This window comes from Amphiura filiformis, chromosome 8 (genome assembly GCF_039555335.1).
Source record: "Amphiura filiformis chromosome 8, Afil_fr2py, whole genome shotgun sequence".
Lineage (NCBI taxonomy): Eukaryota > Metazoa > Echinodermata > Ophiuroidea > Amphilepidida > Amphiuridae > Amphiura > Amphiura filiformis.
Genome location: NC_092635.1, coordinates 49344409 through 49354282, shown reverse-complemented (window position 1 = coordinate 49354282; position 9874 = coordinate 49344409). Strand labels below are relative to the sequence as shown.

The 9874-nt window shown below is 39.2% G+C and overlaps 1 protein-coding gene across 1 annotated transcript; it reads left to right on the top strand.

The window, feature by feature from the left end:
• The first annotated feature begins 292 nt into the window (after nt 1–292).
• On the top strand, nt 293–8709 carry LOC140159154 (uncharacterized). The gene is made up of 3 exons (XM_072182517.1): nt 293–433; nt 3060–3266; nt 6766–8709. The coding sequence occupies exons 2-3, from the start codon at nt 3063–3065 to the stop codon at nt 8530–8532; spliced, it is 1971 nt and encodes a 656-aa protein (XP_072038618.1). The 5' UTR covers nt 293–433; nt 3060–3062; the 3' UTR covers nt 8533–8709.
• The last annotated feature ends 1165 nt before the right edge of the window (nt 8710–9874 follow it).

Genomic DNA, 9874 nt, shown 5'->3' with positions numbered 1-9874 from the left:
ACATACGGTGGCCTACGTCATATTGCACCGCTTTCGAACAGTCTTAAACCTATAAGAGTACATTGTTGCATGTAAAAATTAGGACTCATTCTTCATGTTAATACTACTTTACTAAATGGGACCAAGTTTAAAAAAGGGTGAAAAGCCACACAGGAAAGATTTTTTAAACTTTGGCCGCTTTTTACGTTTTGAAACGTTTTTTGGTAGATAATTATATGCATGGAATAAAGCGTGACCTTGCTTTAGTTCATCATCCAAGCGGCAAAAGGACACAATTGGATTTAGTCACGAGTTCAACGTCACGAGTCACGAGCGGAACCGTCTCATGAAACATTTCTTCTTAAAATACATGCTTTTTGTGACCGGGATTTTGAACACAATTATACCGTAACGACGTATTAACAGAAAGTGGTTGTTCCGAGTCCTGCTTTGGGTAAGTATGTGTCAGCAATGGTGATTTTGAAACAAATACTAGTAAAGCTTATACATAAAATAAAGGTGATCCCAAGGCTTGGTATATTAAGCCTTATTAAGTGGTGTCACTTCCGCCTACATGTGTATGATTTTTCTAGGAAGGAGAAAACCGCCCAACACATGATTTCTGTGTTGATATTAGTGACCCTATTAGTGACCTACTCTACCTGAAGGTCCGTCCGCCCGTAGAACAGGGTTTCTTTTTCTCGTCGCCTGTAAATGGTCATGATGTAAAATATTGGCCAGCTAATCAAGTTGTCTGAAAACATCACTCTTTTCTTTGTTTATTATTGTTTTTACCGATAATCAATGTAGATAATGACTGACAAAGCTCGTGAATATAAATTGTTGCCAATATTTTGCTCAAAATCATTGCGCAAAATGTTACCGTGAAACTTGGTCTGAGTGTTGCTAATGTGTTCTGTATTGTATTATCTAGCCACTATATAATTTGCATATTTTCATAATGAGCTAATTTGCATTAATATTTATTTATTGTGCAAATAAGGGCAGCTATCTAATTAATTGTGCATAAATTATCTGGATGTCGGAAAAGCCTTGTTGCTGATGTTCAACATGTTGTGTATTGGTTTTTTTCCTGTCGTAGATCCGCGGGTATTTGTGTCTGGTATCTCATATCTCATATAGGCTGATTCTCGGGTTTTTCTTTTAGTATTTATTTAACGCGAGTGGCATACTGCAGTTACTGTCCGTTTTCCTATACACAATACACAGTGCTCTCACCATTGACGCGTGACCTTTACAAATGATGTATGTTGGGAGAATGGACACTTGCTAGTTAACATCACTGTGTGAAAAATAACCAGCCAATATTTTATTTATTCTCCAAAACTTCTAGCAAATATATTTCTCTAACATGACCTAAAATTACAGCTAGGTTAGATGTTCAGAAATGGTCGCACTTTTGTAAAATATGAGTGAGGGCAAGGCATAGCTAGCCAACTCCCCGTGTTAATTGAATGGAGATTTGACCGAAAATATTGGTATCGGACCGCTCACAAAAAAACGGTAAAAGCTACATTTAAATTATTCTAAATAGGTTCTAGAAAATAAAGTTTTGTAACATGTCCTAAATTTTTAGCTAATTTAGATGTTTGGAGAGGGTCGCACTTTTGTGTTTTAGGAAGGATATGTAAACGACAAAAAAAAAAAAAAATATGAAGAAATTATTTCCAAACCGTGTTAAGTCAACAATCATTATGTTGCTCATTTTGAAGAATGCTGGTTAACAAAAAGCAGGTCTTTGTCTCATTTCGTGAACAAAAGTACACATACCATTGTTTCCTTTCGTTTCCTTTTAGTCGGCTACCCAACTGAAGCTATAAATACCAGCTTTATTGCGATGTCGCACATTGAAAACAAACACTTGTTCACAACCAGAGAAGATCTGATTTAATCAGTTGAGCTGCTTCAATGAGTGTTATCTTGGTTTAATAGCTTTTAATGGGGTTTAATCCTGCAAAGGTCGAGATGAGTTCTACTGTAGACATGACTGCATCATGGTCTAAAGGAGAGGTATACTATCAATAATCATAACGTTGTAATTTTCGCATACCGGACGAATAGCCGATGACTGTGTCTCATTATAATCCATGAATTAGTGGTTTTTATCCAGTTCGCCGTCGGACAAGTTTAGAACTGTTCGTCAGGAGTAGCTCTGACTTCTTCAGGACAAAGTACCTAAGAATGAGACATGTAGGCCGTCCCTGGCCTACTGATGGCTCTGAAAAGAATTGAAGACTGCCCCTTGTCTACAGAAAACAAACAGATCTCGCCTATCTGCTAATTTTAAACATTTGGTGGCTCTGAAAAGAGCCGTTCACTGAAGACTGCCCCTTCTACAATCTAAATTAAAAAAATTTTCATAGGTTTGCGTGGCTAATACAAAAACCGCGAATTTAGTGTCATCCCCCTGACACTAGCCTTGGCATCTGATCTGGGATATGATCTGATGTAGCATCATTTATAAAACCTAACTAGGCCATTTCCAATGCATGGCACAAGACGGCTCCTCTAAGACCAGATGTATAAAGATAATAAATGGATGTTAGCTTACGCTGGAAAGGTCATACGATGGATTGGTGACCTTCACGGGGAGTATTACGGTATTACCCTAAATTAGTAGATAGATAAACCCGGGAGATAAACACTCCGGATCGACTCCTTACATGCCTCATATTTTGTAGGCTTAGGAACCGGGCCATGTAACTCAATTGAGATGGGCTAAATAAAAGAGGCTAAATACCCTTCATATATCCCCAAATAATACCAAGTAAAATTTGTAGGAAGACTATAAACCCGTGGCAATACTTCGAAAAATGTGCGTTAAATAAACATAGGAATACCTCGCACATTCATCCTCTAGGCGCTTCAAGCCTCAGCTCCCACCCAACAAGTCAAGATTCTTCTTCTAAGCTACTGCACTCGTTAATAACTTTTTACCTTTAACATGTTAAATACCAATACATTTTTATTTTCTCTGCTTGTAGACCTACTTTATTTAAAATTATTAATATTTTTTAAATAATAATGTCATTTCGTGTAAATCTATTATTCCTATTTAGACAATGGATGTCCAACTTGGTTGTTGCTGGCGATGTGAAAATCCAATCGAAAGGGACGTTGCTTGTATTGTTTGCGGTGAATCCAAGTACTGCAGCGAAGTATGTCGTTTTCGTGACCAGTGGAGACACATATCAGAATGCGTAGAATGGAGACCGAAGCAGTGCTCAAATGCAAAATGCGGCATAGTGTCTGGGCAACTCAAAGAGGTATGACTATGAGTTCAAATGTTATCCTTAAATATAATTCTGTTCCGGGAAGCCATTTTAAGATGTAGTAAAGTTACATATGCCACTGACATTCCAAACAGTTCTTAAACATGTTAAAACATTTTCTTGGAAAGTTCCCACTATGTGTCTGCCGTGTTCTACACATGTAGATTCAGGTTTCCAGAAAGACCATACATCACCAGTTCAATGGTTCCCAAATACCCCGGGCCCAGCTCAACACAAGTATCGTGGTAAAGGGAATTTTTTTTTCGAATGTCAGCGCGGACCGCGAAATCATTAAAATAACTAATATATCCGTGTCCGCGAAATTCGAGGGAAAAAGGTTATTTTAGAAAATCTGAAAATAATTTGACAAGTGTTAATGATCGGTCTTAAGCACCTGAACTCTTCTGCAACTTGATCGGGTGGTTGTTAAGTCAATGTAAGTATACTGACGTTATAGCCTTTTGGAGCTGTTTTCAAGCATTTGATTCTGACTGGTGCTGAAGCCACTTTAGTAATCACTAGATTGTGATCTGAGCCCACATTAGCTGAGCGGTAGTTATGAATTGGGTTCTCCTGTTGGGTTATAATGAAGTCAATCATATTGTTGTATTTCCCACAAACATGACAAGGTGAAGTCCATGTAGCCCTTAATCAGAGCCCTTATTATTATGACATAAGTCCAGTCCAGTGACTAAGGTATAGATCATGCAAAAACCTTCTGATCACAGAAGTCCTGATACCGGTACTGCTCCTTTCCTCTGAGTAGCGTAGCCAGCGGTGGGGCAGAAGAATGGGGGAAGAGTGCTCCTGACAAAAATGAAAGAGAATAGTGCCCCTGTCCAAAAATGAAAGAAACAAAAATACACAAAATAACGTAAAATACCAGCCGAAATAGGCTCTAACAATAACACATGGACCCACACTGGGAGGAACAACAGTAGATGGGGAAACTAGAATTCTACATGCTCCACAAGCTGACGGTCTGCAACGTCACCTTGGTCTGGGGCGACATTATATCAATGAATTTAGAAGCAACGACACCACTTGCATTACATTCCACATGTTAATCTATATTACATCATATGCAACATTTTGGGAAAAAAGAATCGGCTGGGTTTTTATTATTATTATAACTGGTCTTTACTTGAAGTTATATGAAGAGAGTGGCCGCTGAAGGCGCTATAACTTAATTTAAGTAACAACAACTGAAAAGACCGATGCTATTTTTCTGAAATTATAGGAGTATGAAAATGTAGAAATATAGTCAAGTAGTTGTCTATACCTGCTCTTCTCTAAACAATACTAAAACAATGATACTTAAACCTATAGATGAACACCCCCTTCCAGCATATGTTCCCTTTTAACCCCAAAACACAATTTTGCGCGCTTCACGCGCACTGGCATTTACAAAGCAAAATTCACCTTTATTTTCGGCTAAAATTGTCAGAAAATTTGGGGCCATATAGGCTTGCTCCACAATTGGAATTTGAGACCAAATTAGTAATAAAAAAGCAAATTTTTCTCGCGGAGCGTGCAATTTCTTTGAAAAAGTAATAATCCAGTTTGTCATTTTCTCTCTTGGATTGCAAAATCTAAACGTATTTCCCTTTTGTTTTTCTTTGATATTTTTACTCTGGAAGTACACTTTTTTGATGAGGGGGGGGGGGGTAGTCGCACCACCCCATTTTTGTTTGATGGATTTGGGCCCCGCCCCATACATGCTTTTCCCCTGGAAAAAATCCCAGTTACGCCACTGGCTTCAGCCACCCGTGCGCGTTGCTAAGTGAACTCCAATTTAGCGCTCAGCGCTATACGAATAGCCATAAAATTATTTTTTGTTTAATTTTTTTCCCATCACCGCGGCTCGCTGACTGACCCTACACTCCCCTTTTAATTAAGGGAATTTTTGTTTTATCAAAATAGCTTGTCGCCGTAATTGTAGTCTTCACACTGTCCATAAAATTGCTATGCACCATGTGTATGGGGCCCGGGGGGCACTCAAGTTTTTTTTTTGGTAGGGGTGTGCCACCGCCAGTTTCGAACTTGAGGTCTAAGGAACTGATCGGCAGGTCAAAAGGGGGTCTAGGGAACTGATCGGCCGGTCAAAAGGGGGTCTTGGGAACTGTTTGACCGGCCAAAGGGGGAACTGATCGGCTGCCAAAATCTGAAAAATCTCGGCAACTAAACCATGCAGGCCAAACCAGGGTTCAATTTTGTTGCGTTTTTGCCACAGATTTTTGAAGGAATCGATTTCACTTTGAATTGTGCATTAAATTATTAAATCAGGAGCCTCATTACGATGAAAATCTCAGCAAAGCAAAACAGCATTCGAATCAAAATTACTAGACCCTGCAGACCTACAATCTATTTAGCCTACTGATAATTATAGCAGCAGCTAGCAGTATTACATAAAAGCCCTCCATAAAAACAAACTCACAAGAATATTTTTTTCAGTGCCGAAAAGAAAAACATTTTGACTACATTGAACTGCATGAGATGATTGTGTGAAGTGTGCAGAATTTGACACCATTCCACTAGACCAGTAGATCGTAAATTACCTTTTAATTCACTGTTATGGCCAGCTGCAAAGATGTGCACACAATTATTTGAGGTACTTTTCCTCATATTTGGCAATTTTATTCCCAAAAGAGATCTCAAAATCATTTATTTCTAGCAAAATGTTCATCAGCTGAAGGCATCGGCACTCAGCAGTGCAGTGCTGTTTATAACAACAAACCAGTGTTGCCACTACTAAAGGAGCCCAAAATCCCGCCCAAAGTTCACCTTATTCCTAATACAATGTGTTTCAATGGGGAAGAAATTTATGGAAAATTCCCTTTGAAGTTTTTGGGCTCATAAAAAAAAGTAGCTTTTGGGCTTGAAATAGTAGGACAGAAAACACGCCTGTCAAGATGCCAATGAGAGCGGAAATCGATGATCTGAGGGTCTGTGGAACGGCTAGAAAAATTTCGGGGCTTCAGAGCGGGCAATCAATGAATTCAGAGGGTCTAAGGAACGGCTAGCGGCTCTGAAAAAGGGGGTCGTCGCCGCGGCACATACCCGTATACCCGGGGGGGGCACTCAACTTAAATTTTGGTAGGGGTGTGCGGCGCGGAGCGCCGAACTTTGAGAACTAAGAACTGATTTTTGGGCAAAATAGGGGCTTGAAGAACTGAAATTAGGGCCAAATTATAGGCTGTTGAGCTAAAAATTTCTAAATTTTTTCCAAATTTGAGCTTAAAAGAGCTACAATTGTCAGAGTTTGAGGCTCAAAGAACTGGAGCAGATCCAAATGTGGGGCTTAAGGAACTGCGGGAGAGCCTGAAAAAGGGACCCTTGAGCGCCGCACATACCCGTACCACCTTAACATGTGAGTGCCCCCCCCGGGCCCGTATAGCTGGGAAATGTGAGTGCCCCCGGGGTATGGGGGCGGTGTTTGAGGTGTTTGAAGTGGATAATTATCTTTATTTCGTTTCCATTTGTTTATTATCAGTGTACCGCGTGTTGCGATGCCTGGTACTGCGGAGAAACCTGTCAACGGCAACACTGGAAAGATCACAAGCCAAGTTGTCAAAAGCGCACACAAGAAATCAGAGAAGTAGGTGCAGCCCTCAAGGTTAATTTTCATAATTATCCGAAATTCAGCTCCGAAAAGGCAATGATGCAATTTCCATACTATATTGGCAATACACTAGCTATTGACATGTTAAATTTACCTGCCAATGAATCACGCAGAGAAGATGAAAGAACAGAGAAGACTTCAGAGTTAGATACACTTGAAGATAGTTATTCCATTCTGTCGGCAGGTTGCGGTAATATCAGAAACTGGATTCATACAGTTGCGTCTTTACCAAACGAGTTCAAAGGTACCTTGCACACCGTTCTCAACGATTGCGATATATATGTGCAAGCTAGAAATGTACTACAACTGTACATGATGATAATGTACTCTGATGACCCCAACGTTGCAGAAAGAATCACCACCATCTGGTACTCTCTTCATTTGCCTGAAGAAGATTACAAGTTTCTGATAGATTGCCTAAGAGCGCTGTTAGGTTTTTCAGCTGATAGTCTTGATGAGGTTACTGGAGGAGCCTTAAAACTTTCCGAAACAGATATAACTGCGATACGACCGGTATGGAAAGCTTGGCTGGAGTTAGAATGTAGGGAGGGTCATCCAAATTACATTGATCTCCAAGAACAGCGCCGGAGGTTGTTGTACCAAAATCAAGAAATGGAAGAAGGAATGAAATTGTACCGCAAGGAGTTGCCGAATGAGTTGTTACAATCGTTTGATGAGTACGACAAACACGGAAATTTCATTCCTGGTGTAAATGCAGAATCTTGCAATCTTCCATACGACAATCCCACATTGACAGGTTACATGTTTACACAGTCGGCCCAAGTAACACCCATAGAATCCTTGCTATTCCTTATGTCTGGTAGATTTGTGTATTGCATCGACAATTGTCTGATGGCATTTAGTGAATGGGATTACCTGAAAGTGAAGAAGCACCATTACAACAAGTCAATGGTTGTGATGTTTCATTCCTTCATATCGGATCAGATCAAACAGACTATCGCAAGCATAAAGGCTGGGGCACAACGTGTATCCATCATTATATGCAACTGTTTCGACATATCAGCGCGTGTCGACGTAGAATCGGACCGTTTTGATCGCATATTCACGTCAAACATTGTTGACTTTTCAGGAACGCAAGCTTTGTTGAAGGTGATGAAACCGCTTCTCAATCGTGCGAACAAGTCTTCCACGATCATAACTCAACACTATGGTTGGTATCTCAGTGTTCCCGACTCGATGGTTTACGGTGAAATTACAGCAGCTAAAACAACTTTACCAGCCCCGCAACGTGTATGTGAAATTTCTTCGTGTGCAATTTTGGCAGCTTATGATATCAACAGTGATTATTACGAAGATATGCTATCTAGACACCCATCGACAATGACTGAGGAATGCGACAAAGTTATAGATGCAAACATGTTTTTTTGCCAAGAATACTTTAACAACATGAATTGGTTTGTTAGCTATTTAAGAGCAGAATGTATGGCAGTTAACAAAGATTCTCAGTCTACAAATCCGCCGTCATTTCAGAAGGTGAAGCAAAGTGAAGGGCTACAGCTGCGTGATTTTCGACGTGGCAACTCCAACAAGGTCGTCCCTTTTCGTTATCGACGCAATGCACGTCCCGTGAACATGACGCGGGGAATGGACAGAATGCTGGAATGGCATTTTGCATAACCGATCACGAAGATCTTTAGATTTAAGTTAGACAGTGTTAGATACCTTTGTAAGCAACAGAAGTTTACAAAAGGCACTTTAGTGTATTACGTGTACATATTAGGAGCAGCAAAATACAATGATCAAGGCTACGAGGAGACTGTAGTACTATGGAGTTATAATTAAAAACAGGGAAAATATGACACAACATCCAATGGAGGAGTAATACAAAATATATTTTGTGTTACTCCTCCATTGATGTTGTGTCATATTTTCCTGTTTTTAATTTTATCCATTGCTAGTGTGACACTGTTGTATCCTTTTGGATCCATCCTTTGGTTCCCTGCTGGTCAGTTGGAACAGATTTTCCCTGTTTTTATATATGGAGTTATAGTTATGACCGAAGTCAACACTTTTCGAGAGCGGTTGCATTGAAGTAGTACCTACATGGCAACTGATGATTTTTATTAAAAATTTATATTTTAGGTGCGTGTTTTTTACCTTGCTGTGACAATCATGAATGGAAAGTTTATACAGTCTAATATTTAGCAAACGCATTTTTTAATTTATCTAAATCCAATCTTTTTATTAAACAATATTCAGCTAAGTTTATACGCACGTCTTATTTTTGTGACTGCGATTTGTCAGAACATCATCAAGTTTTTGGTGCTTTTTTCAACAAGTTTCCAAATATCAGAATTTCACTTTTATTGCCAGTAAGGTTCAACCAAAACGATTATAGGATTGGGTGTTGCAATTGGTAATAGGAAATGTATGAATAAATCTGGGTTTACAAAGAATGTGAAGAAAAATAGCAAATGTTAATTGCAGTAAAAACAAAAGTCTCTTAGATATCGTCACTGGGCGGGAAAAACCTCATATTTACTTTTGCCCCTGAATATGGATGAAGCAAAGCATTCAATATAATGTGTACACCTACAAGGCTTTATCCATGTTCGAGGGCCAAAAGTAAATATGAGGTGTTTTCTGCATGTAATTGTGGCCCTTGAACATGGATGGATGAAGCAACCTCTTCAATATAAAGTCTACACCTACAAGGCTTTATCCATGTTCAAGGGCCAAAAGTAATATAAGGTTTTTCCCGTCCAGTGACGATATGACCATCTAATGCAGATGTTGGTAGTATGAAAAATGTCACAAAATCTTTATACTTTACAGTTGAGTGAAAGAAGTAGTACTACGTCTTTCTAACTTTTAAATGACGGAACAGAGATATTTCTGCTAAATTAATAAACCTTTTACTGAAGATGAAGTAAATCGTAGAACAACTAAAGCACATGTTGACGATCAGGTTTTAAATTAATTTTTGAAATCAACCTGCCATATGCATGTATAACGTTTC